This window comes from Anarrhichthys ocellatus, unplaced genomic scaffold (genome assembly GCF_004355925.1).
Source record: "Anarrhichthys ocellatus isolate YVR2014 unplaced genomic scaffold, GSC_Weel_1.0 scaffold9, whole genome shotgun sequence".
NCBI classification, from domain to species: domain Eukaryota; kingdom Metazoa; phylum Chordata; class Actinopteri; order Perciformes; family Anarhichadidae; genus Anarrhichthys; species Anarrhichthys ocellatus.
In genome coordinates, this window is record NW_022280039.1 from 5,838,516 (window position 1) to 5,864,517 (window position 26,002).

A 26,002-nucleotide genomic window follows, 5' to 3' on the forward strand; every position below is an offset into this window, starting at 1 on the left:
AATTAACACATTTAGGAGTCCGGGTAAATAGGAGCTACTTCAACACTGTTTTAAGTCCCTCTTCGATCGAATTATTTTACTATTCATCCATTTCGACACTGTGTTTCAGTGGGATTCATAATGCTGCAAAAAAGCAGGTCCACCCCGTGCTCTATTATTCAGGCCTCAGTCAGTCACAGACAGTCATTAAAGTTTCATAGGAAGCAATTTGGTTGCTGAGTTATTTGCAAAGTGAGGTGAGTGCATTTGGTACCTGTATTGTTTATAGCTTGGGTTTCCATGCTTCTCATGTCAAAAGAGCACCATTCTGTTCTCTTGAGGGGTTAATTTTTATTCAGCGATGCCTGTGGGGAAATTATTAAGAACTACAGATGATCATCAAGGAGTCAGGGGGTCATGACATTCTGAAACATAAGCCATTTTAGAGAATTTTGGAGAATGTCTTGCCAAACAGTCAAATTCCTGCGAATAAAGTTGTAAAACTTTTTCCAATGTTGAGAGTTGACTATTACTGCAAAACTTTATTGATTACTGATCCATGCATTTCTGCATTGCTCACATATGTCAGTAGCAACATGACCCCGAAAAAGCCAGATAAAATGTGAAAGTGGGTCATGTCAGATTTATTCCACCAAACTAATAAGAATTGATGCAGAGATCACAGGGAATTTAAACATATTTAGCCTGAGATGATTGCACTACAGCAACATGCTGTGATTTGTAAGAGTGAGATTAAAATTGAAGACTGAGTCCCCCCCCCCCAATAAGAATCACTGGAATATTAATTTCCACATATAATTAACAGATTTGAAAATATTCAGACCAAGTGCTTTGACTTGTATATAAAGAGCTCAGTGACCACATATGATGGACAGACCAGAATTCAAAGTATATTCTTAAAAATTACAACAAACTTGGTTCCAATCATAAATAGAGGCTTCCACAGATATGTGCATTTGTGTTTTTAAGTCAATAATTGTTTGATACAATAGTCCAAATTGTTATGATCAATTCATATTTTTGACTAAAAGCAGAACTCGGACAAGATCTGGTAACAGTTTAAAGTGCATTTTATGCAAACTAGTCGGAGTGGAGTTTGAGTGAGCTGGGCAGAGAAGAGCAGGCAGAAAAAGCATGCTGTAGATCTCAGACAGCGAATGAACCTGAGGCACAGGTAGAAGCACAGTTAAACAAAGTTCAGGTAAACATGAGGATATGCAACTAGTGTTAAGTTTGGCCGAGGCATCAGTACCAGCGGTACATGTATGAATGTGATAGAACCTGAGTTGTAAGTCGCTTTGGATAAAAGCGTCTGCTAAATGACTGTAATGTAGTGTAATGCCATGTTGGTAACTGAACGATCTGGCAAGGACTGGAGTGTAGATGAGCTGCATGAGCTGATGGGTCTCAGGTGTGCAGGTTGAGCAGCAGCAGCAGCCAGCAGCAGCAGCGAAATGAAGGGCCACACTGAAAGACAGAACAAACAGGGGACCAGCAGGAAATACAAGTTTTGTTTTTTTTCCAGTGTGAAGTGGGGACCTAATGGTTGACAGGTGCCATAAACCACAAACTCCTTAAGTTCATAAAATGCACGATCCCTGAACAATATGAAAGGGTGAAAATAGTCCCACATCCAAAACACATGCTTCTTGAGCTTTCAAATGCTTTTGACAAACTGACATATTATCCAGATTTGGGTTAAAACTGGAATGCTTTTTAATTGTTTGATGACTGCAAGTATACATTGTGTTATGTCACTGTTGAAACAATCCCTTCAAGGGTACCTCGAGGCTCCTTTCTTGGGCCATTCAAATTTACCCTCTAATGATCACTCAAATGCTACTGACAAAATAATAAAATAAAACGTCTTGCAGATGACACAAGTCTCATAATTTCCAAACATGCTGGTATGTTTTAGTCAACGTCTTATGTGTTTGTTAAAAATGTGTAAACCTCTTCTATCTTAATCTTGTGCACCATATTTAGTCACATGAGTTTGACAAAGACTGAATTTATTCATCCATGCTCAGTTTGGAAGCATCATCAGACCACATCCATGCAAGGAGACATTCAAGCCTGTGCACAGTGTAAGGGCTCATGCATGTGCCATTCTTCCAGTCACCTTGGTGTGTGTGTGAGAGAGAAAGAGTGTGCATGTTTATGTCCTGTCCTTGGTTAGCTAATTGATCGAACAATAGAAATTAAATCAATGACTGCCACTGAAGTGCTAGATGCATCAGTTTTATTTTTGTTTCCACCGATTTCTCTGTCACGAACTATCTGCGGTTTTGAGTTCATTAATGTCCATCACCGGTAATTACGCTACTCATTAAGTACAAGGGCAGAGGGACCCATTAGAAGTGATGACTTCGATCCTGAGTCAAAGTCCCATTATGAGGCCTTGAGAGCACATTTTGTTTACACATGACACATTTCTGTGTCAATACGCAACAATGAGCTTTGGAAAAAAATATTCTGTTCTTGGTCTGGATTAAAAAAATGACATTTAATACCAAATAATGAGATAAAAATATACACGCTCTGCAACCCATCTGTTGTTTTTCTCTGTATACTGAATCTACACTGCAGTCAAAAATAATGTTGTATTACTGGTTACACTTCAAACAATGTGATTTTGGTAATTATCTCAAGTCAGAAAATATAAGAAAGCAATATGTAGATTAAATAATGTTTTACAGGAAATGGCCATCATGTGGATCCTATACCTGTAGACGACCATGTACATTGTTTTTCTCGCTTGTTACTGTTTTATGGGAACACTTAGGCTTAGCTGACCTTTTTCATTAAAGGCCCACCTGCTTATGCAGCACTAATTAAGAATCATATACCTGATAGTTTCTCAGATCCAGAGTAAAGCCACTGAAGTTAGTGGTGGTAAAACTCTTGCCAACTGTGTGGCTTTTGCAGACAGGCAATGCAATCATAAATAGCACACGATATACCGCTGATACAGTGACAGGTACATATATGATATAACTTAGCAATTGGTGCTTTAAACTGCAGCAAACAGATGCCTAATTCGACAAATAACAGTGAAGAAAATAGCCAACATCTACTCAAAATAACGTAATTGAATTCTTTTGTGAGGTATGTACTTGGATTTATCTATTTCATGCTACAATTCTGTTCCACTACATTTTTTAGTCATCTACATGCATTTGAGTGACATAGTTACTTTATAAACGATTGTACAAAACATAAAATGTACTTCTAAAATATGATGCATTCTTAAAGATGAAACTCCTCAATAGTATAAGCATGAATTAAAGATATATCAGCTGGACAACAACCGGCTGCAGCATCCAAATGCTCCTTAATTGTTAATGCATTTATAATATTACATAATCAAATATTAGGGCACGAAAGTTACAAACACTGCTCAGCAAGCTAATTTCTAATTTTCTTTTGTATTTCAGTCTTCCGTTAGCGCGTTGCATGAGATATCTAAAATGCTGAAATATAGGCTGTTCAGAAGTGTCTGACTGGCAGTAGATCTTCACAAATATCCTAATGCGAGCAAACAGACTCCCCATTCCTCTGCTTTAATTGATATGCAGGCTCTGCTCACGAGGACAATGGAGTCTACTTTGGTGTGGGCCGCGGAGAGTCATTCAGTGACCAGGAGAGGGCATCTCAAGTCCTGAAACGAGCATCACTGAGCTCATTTTAGTCCTACGCCAACATCATTCCTGTTGCTACACAACTGATGCATTCTTGATGCCACGGTCAACGGGTCTAATCTACAGAAGACTGCGCCTTCTCCCTCCGCTGTCCACATCTGAATCTGGATACATCCAATTTATCGGGTTTGGACCTCAGTTTATTCCTGTCAAATTTCTTCACTTGGTCGGTTTCCGGTGTCTTTTCTGCCACTTAAACCTAAATTTCACAATTGGCGACTCGGTGTTTAAAATGTATTTTCCAGCTACGCGCTCAACAGTTTCATTCTCGTGAGCTTGAGTGCGTCCTTCCAAGGGCTTTGTAAGGTGGCGGGCTGAAATATGCATTATCCTGCTGATGTTGTGCGGTAACGTAGGAAACTATAGACAGAGGTTGATGAGCATCTCTTGGAGCTACTCACATCTCCGACAGGTGTGCGGCTGTGCGCAAAGCAGATCTGGCTGTCGCGCAAAGTGCGTACATTTTCCGAGCATTCAGGCATCCTGGGTGCGTGTCCAACTACTTGGACAAAACGCCGAGTGCTTCTAACATGTGGACCTGGGACGCATGCAACAGAGAGTCCAAACCATGAGGAGGAGCCGACACCGCGCAAATATGGGTATGTACTCTGTTCCGCAAGGTACTTATGTTCTGCATTTCTGCGCAAAGTCTTCAGTCGTTTTCATTATTACAATTCACTCAAAGCAAATGTTGCTGGTGTCTTTGGCCCCTGCGGTTTGTGAGTGATGACTGCAGGCTGGAGGACCTGATGGAGGTTTTTTTCTCTCAGTAACTATTTGATGGATAAAGCCTGCTGCATGTGGTTATCAATCTCCTTTCCAATGTCTCAAAAAAATGACTTTGGCTGTTGTAATGAATGTAAGTGTGAACCTAGATTTGACATGAACACAGGGATGCAAATGAGGTAGGCTGCAAATAACCCCTTCTGTTAACAAATGCCTCAGAACACAGTATGGGTTTTTACCGTTTGGTTCACGGATTCAGTTTAATTTATTATTTCATTCGGTTTTATTCTTTTCTCGTCTGTGTTTATTCATCCTGATTTGTGCGTGTTTTATGCTCTTCAGTCTATCACTTTTCTGTGTGTCTGCAGGACTTCTCGTGCTTGTCAGATGGCTTGTATTCACAGTGGTGGTGCCCGGCTGGCTGCTTGCTGCTCCGAGCGGCATCCGTGAGCGTCCCTGCCCCCAGAGCTGTAGATGTGATGGGAAAATAATATACTGCGAATCCAATGCCTTCCTTGACGTTCCAAGCAATGTGTCTGTAGGCACACAGGGCCTCTCCCTGCGTTACAACAGCCTGATGAACCTCAGAGACCACCAGTTTGCTGGCCTGAGTCAACTTGTTTGGCTCTACCTCGACCACAATTACATCAGTGATGTGGACGGGCAGGCTTTTCATGGGATACGAAGGCTCAAAGAACTGATTCTCAGCTCGAATAAGATCACGAAAATAAAAAACAACACTTTTCACGACGTTCCGAATTTACGTAATCTAGACCTTTCCTACAATAAACTGCAGGTTCTCCAGCATAATCAGTTTGTGGGTCTACGGAAACTACTCAGTTTACATTTGAGGTCAAACTCTTTAAAAACGGTCCCAATGAGAGTTTTCCTTGACTGTCGTAACCTGGAGTTTCTTGATATTGGCTATAACAGGCTACGGAGCCTCACACGTAACGCCTTTGCAGGACTTCTTAAACTCATCGAGCTTCATCTGGAGCACAACCAGTTCTCAAAGATAAACTTTGCTCATTTCCCTCGCCTGACTAACCTGCGGGCGCTCTATTTGCAATGGAACCGTATCAAACTGCTAACCCAGGGCCTGCCGTGGATGTGGACCTCCTTGCAAAAGCTGGACGTCTCTGGAAATGATCTCCAAGTGTTGGACCCAAGTACATTTCAATGCCTCCCTAATCTTCAGACTCTCAACCTGGACTCCAACAAGCTCAGCAATGTGTCTCAGCAGACAGTGGAGGCTTGGATTTCCCTCACCACCATCAGTCTGGCTGGTAATCTGTGGTACTGTAACCCCAACATATGTCCCCTGGTGGCCTGGCTCAAGGCCTTTAAGGGTAACAAGGAGTCCGCAATGATCTGTGCTGGCCCCAAGGAGGCACAAGGTGAGAAAGTGACAGATGTGGTGGAGACTTATAACATCTGTACAGTGACACCGGCCCCCATCCCCTCAACGACATTGCCCCTCACTTCTGCATTTGAACCTGAGCTGCTGCCTTTCCCCACACAGTCTGTGGTGGATAAGAAGCTGGTCTGGAACAGGACAGCCTCCCCTACTCCTTCCGAGGCCTCCCCCACCATCCCTTTGCCAGACACTGAGTATGTGTCCTTCCACAAGATCATAGCTGGTAGCATGGCACTCCTCTTATCTGTGGCTATAATTCTACTGGTAATCTATGTCTCATGGAAGCGCTATCCCAGCAGCATCAAACAGCTTCAGCAGCGCTCGGCGGTTAAAAAGCGCCAGAAAAAGGCACGGGAGACTGAGCGTTCCCTTAATTCACCACTGCAAGAGTACTATGTGGACTACAAACCTTCACACTCAGAGACTATGGATGTGCTGGTTAATGGGACAGGACCTTACACATACACCATCTCAGGCTCCAGGGAATGCGAGGTATGACCGTTGCCCTACAAAAATCCATTTCCACTGCGAGGCATGAGAGGTAAATTTTCTAACAATCTGCGGAGAAAACTACTTTTTTTTCTCGTCTGCTCTTGTCTGTTTTGGGATAAGAAAGCAAGGGTCAGTGCATGGTGACTTGTTTTACAACATGCTGGGTTTGTTCGGTTCCATATGATTACCCAGCTGTTGCTCTGAATCATACAGTTTTATTGCTAAAATATGATTTGCATTAGCTGAAATTGCAGTGGCAGCTCCTCTCCTTGGAGAACTTACATACAGCAAGATGCATTATGCACAAAGTAGGTACATCTGTCATCCCTGACATAAAAGAGCCCATTGATGATTCTACGTATTATCAGCCAGCCTATTATTTATTCACAAATGGCTTGCTGTCCGAAATAGAATGATAAAAAATGATAAGATCAAGTCACTGTGCAGGGGGTCCTTTCCTATCCTGTGTATTTGCTACAACAGCTGTAGTAGCAAATACACGAGTCCTGTGAGTTTTGAAATTGGTTTTGTGCTGTATTGAATATGTTAATATTTACTATCATACCAGCTGATTATATGTCCCATTCTCATTTTCTGCCTCAAGCAATCATGTACTTTAGAATTTTAGTCAGGAGTTTAATTTACAAAGTTCAAACATTCACCGCAGGGTGGAGAACAATATAAAGGCCTGCAGCCAAACAAAAGATAAATTATGCAGTTGGGCTTGATTTCTGTCCGGCTTTAGTGTACTTCTGCAGCAACAAACTTCATTATGCTGCTTTTGTGTAATCTCAGAAAGATAAAGAAACTATTCGGCTACACAAGTGAGACTTTTGTCCAAAAAGTTTAAATTGAAATTCTCATCCCAGACTCTTTCACATGGCTGACTCTGAACCAGTGGTACGACACTGAGGGACTAATCAGTTTGCTCATGCTTAATTAGGCGCTTTTTTGCCTGTGTAGTCTTTCCCCCCCCTAATGCTATGCATCTGTCTCTCTTTGTCCAGCATCTTTTTTTTCTTCATTTCATTTGCTAGTGTGGTTAAATGTGAGTAACAGGACATGTTGTGCTGGGAAAGACGTCATTCTACTGGAATCGTATAGCCGCACATTTTGTCGGACTCACCTGCTGTGAAGGACAGGAGACATCTTTCTGTGAGCGCAGCTCAGAGCCAAAGGTCTCTCTCACACTCCTGCACAGCTCATTTTCTATATTCCACTTGGACCCTATAAATCATTTCATAACATGTCTTAAGTCAGTAGATTGCACTGTAGCACCACTTACATTCTTGTAGTGTCCTTTACTGAAGTCACTGGAGAGGCCCGCACAAATATGTTTCATTGTTTTTAGTATCGTCAAATACTATGAGGTACACAGGTAGCTAAATCAGGTCTTTGTCCGATTATCTGTGGCAGAGCATTTTGTCAAACACACAGGAAGCTTGAGGTGAGGTGGTCGGCTCATCAATCTTGTAGCCTTCATGTGAGAATGTGGCATGGGAGCATTAAATGGCAGACCTAATGGGGCTTTTGCAAGCTAGAATAACTAATAGCCCATCAGAGGTAAGGAGCCGAGACTTCCCTCAGCTTTGTTATTCCTTGCCCTCTACAGCTCAAGGGAGCAGCCTTAGTTGTTAAAAATGTAATGGGATTTTTTTTTTCTGTGTGTATGTGTGTGTTAAATTTTGTGACAAACACTGCAATGTAATGTAAGAACACATGCTACAGCAGAGGATTTTCCAAACCACAACCAGATTTGTATGCAAGTTAGAATGATGTGTTTATACTTTCAAACAGCTGCATTATTTGATCTAATGCAGTATAATGTTTAAAACTTGCATCAGAATTTACATTGCAAGAAGCCTGTGATGTGCAGTGATCGTGTCTAGGGCAATTAGCATCACAATACAGGCAATGCAGCACAGTGTCTCCTGATATATGAGAATGCCTTTCAGTTTTATTGAATGGCACACAGTGGAGAGTGTCAAGAAAGATGCAAGTGATAGAGATACTGTATATGTGAAAAAAGGCTGCTCCAGGGTTCAAAACCAACAATCAAAAGCAAATGCCCCCATAGTGAGCCCCCTGCACATTATTTTAGCTATCCCAGATAGCAAGCACTTAGGCTATTAGCTGCATTTTCAATTAGGAGAAAGAGCTTTGTAATTGAAGCCTGTTATCTTCTGCACATGCCTAGACTAACTTGGAGTAAATTTGTTTCTATAGATTTCCCCAGCTCAACAAGTTGGCTTCGAAAACTGCAAACTGAACTCGGCGAGAATGAATTTCGATGAACACTTTGAACTGTGTGGTTCCACGGTCTTCCTGTGGCACATTATTAAAAGCCCTCTCTCCCTTGAATGCCATCCACTTCTGTGCTCACAGAGCAGCTGCAGTGGTGAACGTCCACCCACGGATCATCTCTTGCAAAGTTAGTTCAGAAAATATTACAGTGAAAAGCCCGCCGTCTCAGCCAAAGGAGATTCTTGTACTTGGGCAGAATTTGCAAGAATGAATAAGTTGAGCAGATCCTGCTCATAGATTATTAAAGTGGGCTGTGAGAGAGCAGATGAAGTGAGTAGAAAGGAAGGTGCGCCGCTGCTGGTGCATCTAACTGACTGATAGAAATGCTCTCTTAACTGCTAGACCAAAAATTACTACACTTTTTAACTTCACTAATTCTTACAAGTGAAAGGGTCAGGATCATTGTAATGTTAACACTCTGATGAGCAAACTAGTTTTTAAAGTAACAATTTAAGCCAGCACAAGCCTTAATTATGCATTAAGTTGTTTTTATTTTTCCTTCATTTGAAATCAGAAATGTGGCACTCTGCATCCTGCTCCCGGTTATATTCAAAACTAAGGTCTCCTATGGATCTAATCAGTGTTTGCCTATTACAAATCCTGCAGCTGTGGGTACATTTTATTCAACAAACATTTGCTTAATTTTTAGGCTCTAGAATATGAGCCCCATCTTTGAAATGTCACGAAAAAGAAACAAAGATGATGAGCGATCAAAATATTCTGCCTCGGCTTGCCAAGATGGCAGCTTGTACTTCATCCGTGCGTAAATGCACAGAAGGCAGGCTTCCATCATACGAAGGAAGTTTGACAGCTTTCAATATTTGTTGTTCACTTGCCAAAGAAAGGTTAGTGGAACGGCCTCTCAAAAAAGGGTGCGTCATTTCTTTGACACGTCAGTTTGTATGTTGTAGGAAGCATGTATTGGTGTAATTTATGATAAAACAACACACCATGCAGCGATGAAAGGTAACACACATACTGTATGACAAAAAGAATCTGTGTTTTTAGTAACTCCACAAGAAGCAATATCTTTTTCCATTAATCCTCATTTTTCTTGGTCATCGTCTTGTTTGGTGGAATCGGAAATTTACTGCAACTGAGGATGGCAATGATCCATGGGTCCACAGAAGTAGACCACTTATCTTGTATCATACCTGATGATTTTGTGAAAAATGGACTTTGGTCAGCTCCGTTCAAACCCAAATGCAGTAAAATGCAGGGAGATACCGCCTTTTAAGTAAATTGGCTGTAACAGCCCATACAAAACATTTTTTAGTGTAATGTATTACTTGTCATCGGTAATGAAATGAAAGAAAAAACATACTAAAGTCACTAATACATTTTTGTCCATGATAACAGTGGCTCAATGTGTTTTGTGACATTGGGGACCGGTCATGTAATTATGGAAATTTAACTTTTTTTTCTAAAGCAAATTTCACGTTCATATTTTTTTGTCTGCAGTCAAGCCAAATAAACTGCTCAGGAGAGCAACAGGCAATGAATGCACTTATGTATGTGAAATATGAAGGTGCTGCTGTTCACTTAGCACAAAAACTAGAGAAGGTGTGTGTGTGTGTGTGTGTGTGTGTGTGTGTGTGTGTGTGTGTGTGTGTGTGTGTGTGTGTGTGAAATAATTCATTCTTTTTAGAAAGAAAATGAAGAGAAAAAAACAATATTACAGAAACTGAAGCAAAAATCAAGGATCTCCAAGGTCAAAATATACAAAAGAACCCACACAAACCATTAAATAAAATCTCAATTATTCTATTGAATCAAGGCTACAAGGCTTCCTTAAAGTCACCAAGTCTTTTACCCATTAAACTCATTAACAGCAGCACTGGAAACACACAGCTCATGGGCCAAGAGGGGAGGAACACCATTTTTGGGAGATCCACTGATTGTTGAATGAGATCCAGGTGTGGGTGTTCAGACACTCAGGTGTGATCGATCAGGAGGGGCATAGCAGGCCTGAAACATACAGAGAGACAGCTCTCTTCCAATAAGAGTTCAGAGGAAAAATCACTGGACGTAACAGTAACAATAATATACGAACAGCTCCTCTAAAGTTCACTGCAAAGTTATATCTCATTTAAATGAAATATCTGCAAAAACCAAAGTGTAAAAGCAACATACAGGGAGCTGTATGAATATTTCTTAATATTTAATAGTTTACTTGGCAACCTTAACGACTTTAAGGAAAGAGGCATTTCACCCGGTTTCCAATCCTCTAAACTAACTTTCAGTAAGAAAGCAAAAAAGCGTATTTCCCAAAATGTTGAACTCAATAGTGACTCTATACTAACTATGTACAAGTCTCTAGATATGCCAAAGATAGATTTAGCGAAATGTATGAAAAGCTGAATTTACACAGTTTCCATTTTCAGCCCGTTCTCCTTCCCAGGGCTTCAAATACCGACTCTTTTTCACGCCCCTCAGCTTCTGACAACGACGCTCAAGGCACCCTTTAGCATCTGTGTAGACTGCAATACAAACCCATCCACACCATTATTAGTGGTGAAACGTTCATTCATTTGATTGTTTTTGCAGGGACAGTGCACTATTAAAACTAATTTTATTATTTTTTCAGTATATTACAGTCATGATGATCCCTTGGCTTTTAATCAAATTGTTTTAGGATTTGTTTATAGAGTGAGGACCCAGGCTTGAGTGTAGTCAAACCTGTGACCAGGTTGTTATGCAATGACACAGATGGGGAAACATTATTGTGTGCACAAAAAGCTGTGCAGCGGACCGAGACAACTGATGCCCGAAAGTTATTCAGAATACACTTAGCATTGCTTGATGACCCTAAAGACAGGTTTGCGTCAATTATGATGCCTATATTTTTAATTATATACATAATAAATAATATTGGTCCTAAAATAGACCCTTGAGGGACCCCTACTTTACAACTAGCAAATGAGGAACACTTAGAACCCTCTAGTACATTGTTTCCACTTATTTAAGAAGCCGTCCATATAAGTCATTGAAAGATAAATTCAATTTAGAGAGTTTTTAAACTGTCATAATTAACTTTGTCAAATGCCTTCTTAAAATCAAAAAACTAGTTCCAACAACAACACCATTATCAAGATGACTTTTTACATGTTCAATAAAAAAGCTATTTGCTGTTTCTTACAAATGATCCTTTCAGAAACCTAATTGCAGAGTAAATTTACTTTCATTTAAATGAGAGACAAACTGATCACAAACTACATTTTCCACAAATTTAGAATCTATTGAGAGGATACTAATGGGTCAATAATTTGACTGGATAGTTGTTTCACCTGATTTAAAGACAGGGGTCACCACTGCAGCCTTCCAAGAAAACGGACCATATGAGTTTGTTACTTGTCAGATGGGTAAAAGGCTTACATAATATGGATTTATAATTTCTAACAAATCATGCATCAATATCAAAGACATCCTTAGACTTAGGCCCTTTTAGGCAATTGAGTTATTTTATTACAGCAGATTCGGAGACATTTTCAATTGTGAAAACAGGAAATTCATTATTTGCAGGTTCAAGAACTCTTGATCTTACAACAAAATTATTGGCCAAACCGTGTACTCAATCTATTTATTTTTAACTAAACTGAACTCCTAAAATATTCTCTTGTAGTAAACCAAGAACTGCCTTCATGTCTCTCAGCTTCATTAACCTCCAAAGATGCTCATTATCGATTATATTTCTTTTACGAGAGTGTGAGACCTTTTTGCAAAATTCATTTTTAGTCTCACTGCTTCTGTCCATCATGATATTAGATGTCTTTCTGTGTCACCAGGCTGCTGAACGTCATTTAGGCCAACATGCTTTCATTTATCCTCAAATGGACTTTTTTGGTGTAAACAAAAAAAAAACATTTACCCTCTTGTCATTATAGAAATCGATGTTTTAGATTTCTTCCAGTTAAGGCTAGATTATGATCTGACATAACTGTTAGCAGATTAAAAGCAGATTATTCTTTCAGGTTTATTCGTACAAAATAGCATCTATCTGTGATGATTGGGTAACCCTGGTTGGGCCTTGAATTATTTGAATGAGATCACAAAGATTTTGTTTTGGTTGTTTTCTCAGCCCAATGCATATTAAAATCCCCTAATACAGTAAGTACATTAAGTAAGGATTTTAGTTTGTCATAAAACATGTTAAAATAAAATGATATTAGAATTAGGGGGTTGGTATATGCCAGCGAGGGTAACAGACATACTATACAACAGAGACAGCAACACTTAAGTCTAGCAAGGAATTAGCATTGTTTTGAAGTTACATTTGTGATGTTTGTGACGTGTTTTCAGTACTTATGTTACCTTGTTTATATTTCAATTGATTTACATACCTATTTTAAGCCAAAACATGATGTTTTTCCTACATCTAACCAAGTGGTTTTGTTGCTAAGAAGGTGTTTTTGTTTGAATTCACACGTTGACCACGTGTTTACTGCGACAGTATGCTGGGCCACCCAGTGCTTTAGAAAGTGATGCCAAGGGGTCTGACAAAGCGCCAGCATGTGACCAGTTGGGATCTGGACATGTTGCCCATTTCATTCCAGCCAAGGCTGTGATTTCATGCCGAGTTAAAATATTGCAGTGGGATTCATTAGCACAAATGCACGTCATCAGATGTCAGACCTATCTTTGGTGTTAAGCACCTCTCAGCTTGTTCTGTGCGTGGGGTGAGATCTCACCCAAATATCCACACTGCTATATTAATGATTCTGACTTTTGGCAGATGTGATGTCTGCTCTGATGAGTAGGTGGAATACATTTAACAACACAAGAGGCGAAACAAGATCTGTGCCTGTCGTCTAGCATGGTTTGTTTAAAATGAATATGGCAATTCTATTGTCTCATAATAATTAATCTTAGCATCTATTCTTTCATCCAATCGATGTTTTCCTGTTTTTATTATTCTCATTATGATGTACTAATAGAACATGCGCCAGCTTGCTAATAGCTTAATCTGGCACAGGCGGAAAATATGATGTTCTTCTTCCACGCTTCAACACAGACAATATTGAATTTCACTCTGGGTTAGATGTACTTATTAACAGAATGTATACTGCTATTTGTGTCTCTGACTGATCATTACAGACTCTCGCAGGCCTAAAGCCAGACGAGTGATAGTCGCTAGTAGATCACTGAGAAAACATTTTGCCGCTGAGGAAAAATAAATGAAAGTCATCGCTTCGTTGACCTCCAAACCTCCATTTTAAATTGAGGTCAGCACTGATTGACAACATCATTAACTCTGATATGCACTTGATATTGCACAATAACTTAGTCCTTCACTTAAGCTCAAGATCAAATTAACTTGTCTGTTATAAACAAATCAGGTGAGTCCGTACATGCACTGTACTGTACAATGTATTGTAACAAAGAACTCTGGAAATTATAAAATGGAGTTTGAGGACCCATCTTTACCCAAACTAATTTGGGTAAAAAGACAGAGAGAAATCAAATGAATTCACCCTTTCCCATCACACAATCTCTAGTGGTCCTCGGCTCCTGCAGCCACACATAAACCATGATGAATATTTAATGGGTTATTAAACTTCTCTTCTCTTTTGTGGTCGAGGCCATTTTTGTTCCGGCAATGGTGAATCAGCTGAAACCGGTTTTGTGTTAATTAAGTCTGTTTTGATGGAAACCCTCTCTAGATACTGAAAATCTCACACTCGGTGAAAATTGCTGATGTCAATAATCAACTCGATGTGTTACTGAAAACAAGGGTTGAGCTACAGCAATAAAGTGCACAGCTGTGCTAGAAGCATTGTTAGGCTGCACTCATGCACAGCTGTGCGGTGATCTCAATGCTACCCAGCTCACAACGAAGAGACTAACATGCTGATGTTCAAAATCTTAGTTTAGCAAGTTAGAATGCTAATATTTGTTGTTAGGATTCATCTTCAGGAAACCACGAATGCACACAATTTCATGACAATCCATCAAAAAGCTGTTGAGATATTTCAGTCTGAACAGACCTCACCAACAGTTTGATGTTGCCATCCATCAAGTCATTTCGCAAGCAGGGCTAACTTTTCCGAAATCAAACAATAAAATGTGTCGTTTGTAAATGCTCTCCAGAACGACACACACACACACACACACACACACACACACACACACACACACACATATATAAAAGCTATAAGCATTTTCTGACTTAATGTCCCTATTGCCAGGACAACATTATTTGTCAGTGCCTTATACAAAACAATTTACTGTAAAAATGCTAAAATTAAACCAAAACTGTTTTCTTATCTTACATATCTATGGTTACGGTTTGGTTGGGGTTAGGCAAAAGGGTTGTTGTCATGGTTACAATAATAACCACTTGGTCAAGGTTAGGGAATGATGATGGTCAAAATTAAAAGAAAGTTTGGATCATTATTCCTGCTGCAGATGTTTAGGTGGAGCTCATTTAACACCTTTAAACACTGTTGTTCAGCTTGGGTAGTTAGGAAGGGTTTGAAAAATTACAATGTGCAAAGTAAGTAACTAAAGCTGCCAATCAAATGTAGTGGAGTAAAAAGTACAATATTGCCCTCTGAGATGTGGTGGAGTAGAAGTACAATGTTGAATAAAATGGAAATACTCAAGTAAAGTACCTTGAATTTGTACATAAGTATAGTACTTAAGCAAGTATACTTAGTTACATTCCACCACTGATCATAATATTTACTCTTAAATCTCACAGCTTATCAAAACCATACAATTTACTGCTTTTTATAAAAAGGTGGAATAATATTGAGCAGGATTGAGTTCAGTCCTCCACAACAGTCCCTGTTTCTCATGTGGCCCCTTGGGAAGAATAATTGCCCACCCCTGGTCTACAGTCGTAAATTGTCAATTTCCAGTCTTATCTGAGCAATTATTATAAATGCCTTAAATTAACTACTTTATCAAGCAATTTTGATGCTCTGCTATATTTGAAGAGGTGCCTTGCTTTTCTGGACTCAGTTTGTTGTTTCAGGATGTAATGCAATTCATCCACTGCAACATTTCAACTTCAGGGGTGAACATCTAGTTTTGGTGACGGACGCTCAATTTCACACCGGCATTCAACCTTCCATCATAAAAGAGAAATGTATTATAGAAGAGGCACGGAAACCAATTTCTCTGCTGACAGCGGCCTCAACAGAGCACAATGCAATGCAGACTCGTGATATGCTGTGGTTTGACTGAGGGGTGTGACTCTTTTGACTCGCCCTATATGCTATCACTGTGTAGACTGTCAACAGGCACATTCGGCCCAAAGCAACAAGCTCACCCTCACTTCTCTGGCAGCTTTCGAAAGGCATTTAGGGAAACGCAGGAAATCGTTAACTGAAGTCGAAACCGGTGTGGCGAGTTGAGGGAAGTTGGGTGACCAAAAAGTAATTTATGTCACCTCAATGCTAAATCTCTTCTGGCATGCACAGAGCACCACAGATTGATAATGCATAACTGTAAGTGAATCCAAGAGAAGATTTTTCCATTAAGTCTTCAGTCTGAGTTAGAGCCGAGGAACAAAATAACTATTTCAATTCTCTGGGAGTCCGGACCAATGTTTCCCCTGAAAAAAGTATTTGCAGAAATCAGTAAATTTCTCCTAACTTCTCAAAAATATCAATCTCATATTGAGTGTCCTATTACAGCATATCTAACAATCAGTTATCACAAGCCCTGGATTCTCTTTGTTGAAAAAATTGCTCACTCAATCTGTGATATTTCTGCTTTAATATAATTTGACAGCATATCTAGCATTTTATGAAAAGTGGGACGCTGCGGGGAGAGAGAAAAATACAACTTGAACTTTTTTGACATAGCATTTTATGCTGTTTTATGGTCACAGCAGCAACGTTCATTTTTCAACTCAGCTTGAAGCGGTTACTGCCGATTTAACCCCTTCATTTTATTATGATTCATTTAATTAGGGTTATTAAGTTAATTTGCATTAGGTGCTGTAGTTCTGCCTACTGTGTCACTTTCATTCACTGCAAAATAACTTAATTGTGATACTTAAAAGAGAGCGGATAGTGTTGACTTGGCACATTACAACATGTCCCAGTAAGTTGGTGGACTGCTGTTTGTAACTCAACCCTCCTCCGCATAAAGAAAGGACAGTTTCTTATATTTCTTTCCACTAGACAGGATTTTGATGTAATGCTGGAAGTGTACCTCAAGAATAGTATTGTGATTTCTCCAGAAACTAAAGCCCCCTCATCATGTAGCTACAATGTCTCAGTCTGTCTGATGGGACAAAACGGTGAGTCAGAGAGAACAAACTGAAAACGATGCAGCAAATCTGCCAACTTCTCATCCTCCTCATTGTGAATTGCCTGTCAGGCAGCTGCATGTGTTTGAGGGAGATTTCCCCCCTAAGAATGGCACATTTCTGTTCGCTATTATTTGGAGGTGTTCCTATACTTCCGTGTGGTCTATAGGCACCGCTGACACAATGACAGATATTTACTAGAGAAAACAACTGTTTAAAGAAACGGTTAAACAAGGCAAAGCGGCCACAACCATGCCAGCAGCTCTGTGAGGCTGTACTTGGGAACATCGGTGCTTTGAGCGAAATAATGTCAGCATACTAACATTTCTCGCAATAAGTGTGTTTCAAATTTGGCCGAGGTGGAAATGTTTATGTATCAATAACAGAAAAATGCAACGAAGTGCAATAAAAACAGACTTAGCAATTAAATCACCACGTACATGACGTATGTGACTTAAACATAAGTCGTGCTTCCCCTCATTAGAGAGACTAAAAGATCAGATCTGTGATGCAAGGTGTGTACTCTCTTCTTCTGCAGTGGTTAATGGTACCCATCTATAGAATTTGCGAAACCAACTGTTCATCTTGAAGAGTCCAACTTCAAATTTCACATGAACAGTAACTACATTAATTTGCTCTTACTTTGGCCAATATTCGGGGATTTCAGTCCAAATTCATGAGATATTTGAATGAAAACTTGACTAATGACAATGTTTACATTATGATGCTTAGCAAGTCTAATATGTTCCATATTCACAGTTTTAGCTAAGTCTATTAGCAGCGTAAGGTTAGCTGATTAACGCTGAACACAAAGTACAGCTGAGGCTAATGTCATTTAGAAAGTATTTGGTATCTAACTAAAATATTTGACAAATTAAACTTCTGACCTAATAAATGAAAAGTTAGGTCATCACCAAGTCATTAGGATTCATCATCTGGGGAACATAAATGTCTGTACCAAATGTCATGGTAATAAATCAAACAGTTGACGAGATATTTCACTCAGAAAACTCTCCTGGTGGCGCTACAGGAAAAGTCATCACACAACTCAAAAGGATCATGGGTAGTCATGAGGATTCATCATCTGGGAAAATGAATGTCATGTTCACAGATGATGAATCCAACACTTTGAGCCAATCCGTTGTGTAGATTTTGACATATTTTGCTGGATCAGCAGAAGGTTTGGTCTTGATATTTGATAATAAAGTGGAGAATCACTGTAGTCAGAAGCATTCCTTCTCTGTGTACCATCTGTACCTAATTGAATATTTGCCGGCGTGTGATTTGTTGTGACATGTATTGTGCACAGGTAGAGGAAAGCGAGGGATTCATCTCTCCATTTTCACTCTGTGTGCCAATGTCTCCTTTTTGAATCAGACAAATGGGTGAGCCCTTTGTTCTGGAAGAACATTGTTACTAGCCCCATGTGAAAGGCATGTAATACGCTCTGATCGGCGGGGTGCTTTAGCAATCAAAATCTAAAATGCTTTTTGGATTTGAGTGAGTAGCGATCAGGCAAATATTAGCATAAAATCTCAGTCCATGCTGGGCAAAATGACAGTGAATGTGGTCATTCGCAGAAAACAAAAACAACACTATCTACACCATGCAGTATGTGGGAGAGATCATCCTGTCAGGATTATATGTGCTCTGACTGAGCAGAATTTAAACAGACCTCAGTTGTTTCTTTCCCTACAATTATCCATTCCCCAGGTACCATACTCCATGTTTTAGTGCCGTGTCTTTTTTCACCAACATCCTCCTCTGGCCATGTTTCCTCAGTCAGTGAAACAACAGGTCAACAAGCCAGGTAACCTGCAGTAGGTAGACAAACACAAGGTGATGCTTTTCTTCACAGTAGAGTATACTTGGTCTTGTTTTGGACAGTTAGTAGAAATCTGTAGGACATTTTGCAGGGAATCAAAACAAAGAACTCATGAGATATACTGACAAGAGAGGACCAGAACTAGTTTTTTGGGAAAATTAGCTTTTTTGTCTGGCCATTATATACCCTGCAATCAAATTAACTTGGGTGTGACATATTGAGATAAAAACTTTTTTTTTGTTTTTTAACGGGCCATATTATATCGAGATTATTGAGGTATGGAAAGGGAACTTGTTTATGAGGCCAAATCAAAATGATGAAACGGATAGAACCATGTTTGTTTTTTTATCAAATGAGTCGCACCTCAGAGAAAGATGTTATCACTTGCATGCAATTGGAAAATGTTACATTTCTTAAAATTAACCTAGAGAGTTGATGCCGCGCCAACACCTGTTTAGTTCGGCTCAGTCGAGCTCTAGTGTGTTTGCCTGGTTAGTACGGTTCGTTTGAAAGCTGTCAATCAAACTCTGGTGCAGACAAGACCATTTGAAAAGCTCAGTCTCTCGGCCCGCTTACAATTGGACTCTGACGTTGTCATATGTGTTCTGAAACAAACTGACCAAATGGATTTTATGATTGAAGATTTAAGTCAAAAGCAAAAATTCCATGAGCTGGTTGCAAACTAGTCAGGAAGTGATCCTAAGCGATTTGTGTAAGCTATATATATTTATATATTTCTTCAAATAATTTGGCTACCATGATAACGGTCTGCGTCAGTATATTAGTGCAGTGATTTTCTCTGATCTATCAGAGAGTCAAGAGCAGTTCAAATTGCGATATGTTGAACTTGTGTCCTACACTTTATTTTGGCACTTCATCAAGTCCATTAAAAAAAGAACAGTGTAGCTACCTCACAGAAATATCGCTCTTCTTCTTTTTTTGTCCTGTCTCTACCTGTTCTAAAATGGAAGGAGTCTCTGTCTGTCTGTACGTATGTCCTTTGACTTTCTTGATTTTCTCTTCATCCAATTGACTTCAAACTTGGATTGTGTATTGCTGAGAACCTGAAGAAGGAAAGTGTTGAGTTCAAAGCACATATTTATTAGAAGTGCACTATGTACACACTGTGTTGCGTATTGAGAGGGGAGCACTGTTAACTGTTACAAGGCCGAAAGGCATGCTGCATACAGCTCGCTCTCCGTCGATGTCCGCGTAAGCTTGTGGACACAACTATGTCATGACAGGTGTATTGCTCAGGACCCAAAGAAGCGCAGTGTTGAGTGTAAAGTTGTTGGGATGAGCGTTTCCTGAGAAAGCTGCAAGCAGTAAGACCCCATGGCCAAGCAATAGGCACCGCACTATTCATGAAATAATAACTACTTGTCTAAGTTTAGGGAGAGATCATGGTCATGGTTTAAAAGAAAAAAAGTCATAAGTCCCTCATGATGCAGAGCTCTGTTTCTCTGAGGTGGACAGACTCCCACATATACTGTCTGTATGGGATCTAATTCTGATGTAACAAATAGATTCAAAACACAAGAGACCAAAGTGCAGGGGTACAGCATATTCTGCAGAGCGTTGCTACCGCAGCTAAATCAGCGTGTGAGATTATCCCTGCAGCCAGGAGGAGAGGCATTTCATCAATTGGAGATCAGGACTTTGTATTGATCTTGCAGCTCATGCATGTTTGACGTTAACTGTCTCCCTGTTTTTGGTGACTCTTGATATCCGTTAGTCCCCATTTCCTTATCGCACAGATGAGTCAGCTTGCTGCAGTGGCAGAACTGAGGGGTCATTTTCTTCTTTAGTGTAGTAGTTACTGCACACAAACTGTCCTCGTATTTCCAGTCTTTTTTTCTTTGTTAGTTTTTTGCTCCTTATTTGACTCAACCCTGATTTTGTGATATAATGTCAAAGCAAATTAAATCCAATCTACCATTTTTAAATGCAAATGTAATCCTCCATATTAAAGCAGCTTCAGAATGTAATTTTATAGACTCAATGATGGAAGCTATTTTCCTCTGCAGAGCATTTTATTGCCCACAATGCCTTTTTAGTGATGTTTTCTGCTATCCGCTACAGCGATACAGCAGCACACTTTGTAAAATATCTCCTTTTTCTCTAACTTAATATTTTGGTTTCATGCTTGACTTAGTGGAGAAAGGAGCTTCATTCAGATGTCTCAAGTGAGCAGAAAAACAAGGCTGCTGATATGAATCGTTATGAGCAGCAGCATTTAGTTCAATCTACATCGCATCAACTCACAAGTCAAAGAGTAGCACATTCAAACATACTGCTGGAATCATGCCCGGCTTGACATCTCTCTTACAGCTTACTCACACACACACACACACACACACACACTGACACAGTGACATTCATTACCAAAGAGTTGGTACATGGTGGCGGCTACGTCCGACAGCAAAGGGAGGAAAACAAGTTTCATTGTGGAAATCATGAATAAGTCATCATCTGTTTGTCAGCAATTTACGAGTCAGGCGGCTGGAGATTTTCCAATTCAGTGACAATTACCACAACAGATACTGGAAACCCATGACAAGGGCTCTAAAGCAACCCCTGAAGCGCGAGTGTGTGTTGGCTGACTCTCAATCATGATCCCGTTAATGTACTTCAAAGATGCTGAATGGAGAGATTTTTCAGTCTCATGAATTTTTCTCATAGTTAACTGTGTTTTTATATTACTACTGGTTACAGTCACAGAAAGGCTTGTCACAGTCGATTATGGAAGCTCCAGTAGGATTACAATAAGTGCAGCAAGGGCCACTTTCTGGCGGAATTACTTTTGTGGTAATAATTCAGATTTTGCATAATGTACGGCCTTAATTACATTCTGAATTTTTGAGCAACTAAATGGACAAGAAGAACTCTAACTATCGTGATATGACTGCAAAATTGGAGAAAATAAAATCTTAAAGTTGAACTTCCTGACATCTCAAAATTGCTTCAATTAATCATAGCTTATGTGGAAGCCAACAGCTATGGGCTCTATTAACAAGAATCAATGATGCAGGTTATCAGGTTCCTGAAAAACCTCAGCCGACCCTCTTCAACGTGGTGGCGCATCGGCAGAACTTCTCACCCGGTTATGTAAAGTGAGCCCAACCCCTCTGCAAAGGAATCTCATTTGGCGGATTGTGCCAGTAATGATGACGTATTTCGGCTCTTGTAGCTGAGCGCTGGAAATGAAATACACCAGTGAATCTGTAGCTTTTCTTTGCAGCTTAGCTATTTCTTTAAGACAGTTTTTTTTTTTACGTTATCGAAACATAAGCATACCTTTATATTCTTAGCAATAGCACTTGCCATTAAGATGAACAAGAATGCAAAAAGAATTTATGACATCTATAACATTTCATTGTTAAGCCGCACTCAATTTTGGTATTGATGCTATCTGAGTCAGTGTTATCTATATAGACAGAAGTAGCTCAGCAACAAAAAGGGATTTTCAAGAAGGACAAAAAAACATTTCCTTTTGCTGAGACATATTTTTACAACTAATTTCCTGTATAGTGCTATACAACTTCAGCGTTAACAGTTGTTGAGGGGTGAATTACTGCCTAAACAGCTGCATGTGTATGACTCAGTGTCTAATCAGTCGAGATAAGAACATTGCAGTAAAGCAAGCAAAGAAGCAACATCCACATTGCTGGTACTTTGTTGCCTCTTTTCTCTCTGACTGTCTGAAATTTACAAGAGCTCTACCTCATGAAAATAGATGTCCCGCTGAATAGTGTATTGTAGCAAACATAATAACAAATTGCACTTCTTGTTTTCAGTGATGAGCTTTTTAGGACAAAACAGTCTTAACACACACACACACACACACACACACACACACACACACACACACACACACACACACACACACATCTGCCTAAGTGATATTTTACACTACTGTACACTACACACATCCATACAATCACTGAAATCAAGCCAGGTGCATTGATCACTCCAAAACGCTCCAAGGTGTGAATGAGAGCATGGCCGTGTGTGTCTGTGTGTGTAGGTGTGCACTGGGTATGTTTTACACATTTTCTGAGGACATGTATCTGTTTACACAGTCACATTGTGGGGACTCACCTTCCTTATGGGGACAAAATGTCCCCATACCATAAACCAATATGTTTTAGTGTGAGGACTTGGTTTAAGGTGAGGGTAAGGTTAGGTTTAAGTTAAGGTTAGGGTAACCTGGTAGGCTGGTAGCGGTTAGGGTAAGTCTCAAGGAAATGAATATAAGTCAATGTAATGTCCCTATAAGTCATGACAACACGAGTGTGTGTGTGTGTGTGTGTGTGTGTGTGTGTGTGTGTGTGTCGGCAGTGTCCACAGTGTTTTCCTGTCTTCCGCCCAATGCACACTGGGATCTGCTCCAGCTATTTGACGTGGATGAGACTTAAGATGCCGTACAATGAAAACAGATGTTTACTGGCATTGTGGAGAGGTAGTACTGTCCAAATCAATTGCATTTACACGTTGAGAAGTACATCACAGGCAAAAACTCATTTCTAAATGGTTGTGGATTATAATTGTTTTCAACACATATAAATGTAATGTGCACATACTGCACTTGACTACAACCTTGATTGATGCATTCCAGGTAAAAGTCGTTTGTATACAGATGGAATAAATTACTTACTAGAATATAAGCCGAATGTCGGCACCCTCCAACAGGGCTACGATGAAGTCCTCACACTTTCTTCATACAGCTCGGCCATGAAAGTGAAGTAACGCGCATGCAGAGGGTGGTATTCTTTAAAAAAGAAGAAAAAAAACGATCGATCACTGTTGGTGGTGTTTACTTGTTGTAAGCAAGTAAGAGCTCATGTCCTTGTCGACATAGTGCCTCGTAGTGATTGGTCTGTTCAGAAGGGGGCTGATACAGCCTGAACCATGTTAATGTTCTCCTGCTGACAGAACACAGAGAAAAGAGGCAACAACTTTGAATCATGTGTCTACACTTACTCAGTGATAATTAATTGGCTATTTACGCATATTTGTAAATGTGACCGCATTCATGCTAAGTTCATCTTTTACATAATATAGGTTATTTTGAATTGAAATTTAGACTTAGAAATGTTTTTTTAATGGGTTTTTGGTTAGATTCTTAGATGTAGGACTTGTGTTTGCTCAAGAGCTCATTTTCTGCATGATTCCAAAATCCCATTGGCTCATTGTTGAAGGAACAATTGCAACGCTAACTTCCTCGTTGGCCTACAAAAATATGTCACGCCTGCACCACTCTATTGTTAAATAGATTGACTGCAAATGCAAGTACTACAAAACAAGACTATGTTAGCAACTCTCTGAAGCTGTACCTTGACAGTGGTGCTTTGAGCTAAATGTTAATGTCAAAGTGATATTTATCTCGCTCACCTTCTTAGCAATTAACTGCATCTCTGCATGGTTCTGTCAATGTAATCCTATTGTGAATTGACTAAACAAGTGGCTTCATGTGGACATGTGACAAGCCTTAGACTTGGATCTCATAAATTGTGACTTGAGAAAAGATGAGTCAGTTCACATCTTTTGTACTTTTTCACCTTTGCTGATTACACTGTAGCTCTGTGAGTGCCAAGACCACAGGGCTCATTAGCCTTTCTCAAGTGATTGATATAAAGTATGCAGAGACATGCCCGATGAGTAAAGCCTGTGATGACTCATGAGTCAAGATTGAGCATTTAGATCTGTAAAATTGTTTAGTACAAAGTACAAAGATGTCAGATATGATTTCTCAGAGTCGTAGATGTCAGACAGTGCTTACTTTATTGCGACACATACAACAGTTCCTCTAATATCTTATGAAGAAGTTACCATTTATTGTGAGTTTTCCTTCAAAAGTCCAGCAACACATGAACACTATTCTGAGTGAAAGACACGTTTTTCTTTGACCAGTCCAAACTTCCTGGTTATACTTCCTGGTTTGGTATTGCATGGGTTACATACAAATTGATTTTGTGGGATATCTGAGAATTACAGCACATTCATTTTCGTAAGTAAAGCCACAAAACCTGTGAGAGAACAGCATTTGTTACTGTACAGCACTTGAGCTCTACAGGGAGACTTGTAATCGAGGGGGTGTCTGCCCTGAGCAGCAGCAAGATAAATCCCCCCATGGAGTCCAAACACTTGTGTTGGTGGTGGCTGATGATTCTGCTGAGGCTAGCTGGCTGATGAGGTGCATGAAATGAGGAATCTGTGGGCGGTATAAGAGCGGGCAGTGGTGGGGAGGTGAAGGGGCGCTGTAACAGCAGCATGAACGTACTAAAAGCAAAAAGAGATTCTTATTTAAAAATAGACATTAGCAAGATGATAGGCTAACAATGTAGGTATGTCGAATAGATGTGACCAGCTGATGAGAACCGCTGATAACATGATTGACAGTCCCAGACAAAGAAAGCAGGAAATTATGAGTGAACTTGCGTGGGAGGAGTGAATGGTAAGACATATTAAAAATAAACTACAGGCCTAAGCATTCAGAAGTAAAGTCTGAACTTTCGCTAGAGCTTCGTACCATTTCTTATTCACAGCAAATCAACTTCTAGCTTGAAGACAGAAAGTCAAAGTATGGCTGACTGTAGTTAAATAACATTTTTTTCAGGATGCGTCTCATCATTGATGATATCCTAAAGCGATGGAAATTATCTGTTCTCATGTGCGAATCGCTCCACTGATCCAAACCCTGGGAAATAATTTCAGCATTCAAAATAACACTGACTGAAACAAGAAAACCGTAACACGATAAATTGGAAAAAGGAATGCCATGTTGTGTAAGCAATTCAGTAGTTGTTTGTTATAAAAAAGTTGTATTTTCCCGAAAGCATAGATAACAACATGGCTGCTGCAGCCTGTAGCGTACCACTTGAGAACTTGTGATGTATTTTTATACATTTCCCTGATAGATAGTATAGATAGGCAGTTTGATTTCACTATGCAACCAGGGGCAACCAGGGGCCCCTCTTATCTAAACCTAAATGGGAGCAAAAGCTACTAAAGGCCAAGCTACTGGGTTTGTTGTTATTGTACTGGGATTCCTCTGGAGGCAAATGTTTCATTTAGTAACTCCAGCACTGGCTCTGAAAGGATCACAGGGTGACATTCTTTTCCCACCTCTATGTGAATAGCAACTTAACCTCCAGCTTTGTCTGTTCTCCACTTTCTGCCTTTTTTCTATGGAGTTTTTTACCAACTTTCAGCTCATTGCTTTGGTTTCATGGACCCTCAACTTGAATGGTTCACTGTCACCGCTCTCATCTATA

At 39.8% G+C, this 26,002-nt stretch overlaps 1 protein-coding gene across 2 annotated transcripts in view; it reads left to right on the top strand.

Annotated features, from left to right (window-relative positions):
• The first annotated feature begins 3,578 nt into the window (after nucleotides 1–3,578).
• Nucleotides 3,579–26,002, top strand: part of LOC116384433 (leucine-rich repeat transmembrane neuronal protein 4) — a 42,311-nt gene continuing 19,887 nt past the window's right edge. The window contains exons 1-2 of one of the 2 annotated variants that reach the window (XM_031849073.1): nucleotides 3,579–4,300; nucleotides 4,796–6,336. In XM_031849073.1, the coding sequence (XP_031704933.1) occupies nucleotides 4,249–4,300; nucleotides 4,796–6,336 (1,593 nt within the window). In that variant the 5' untranslated portion in view covers nucleotides 3,579–4,248. Of the gene's footprint in view, nucleotides 4,301–4,795; nucleotides 6,386–26,002 lie in introns of both variants that reach the window. The other variant, XM_031849075.1, reaches the window with a different exon arrangement.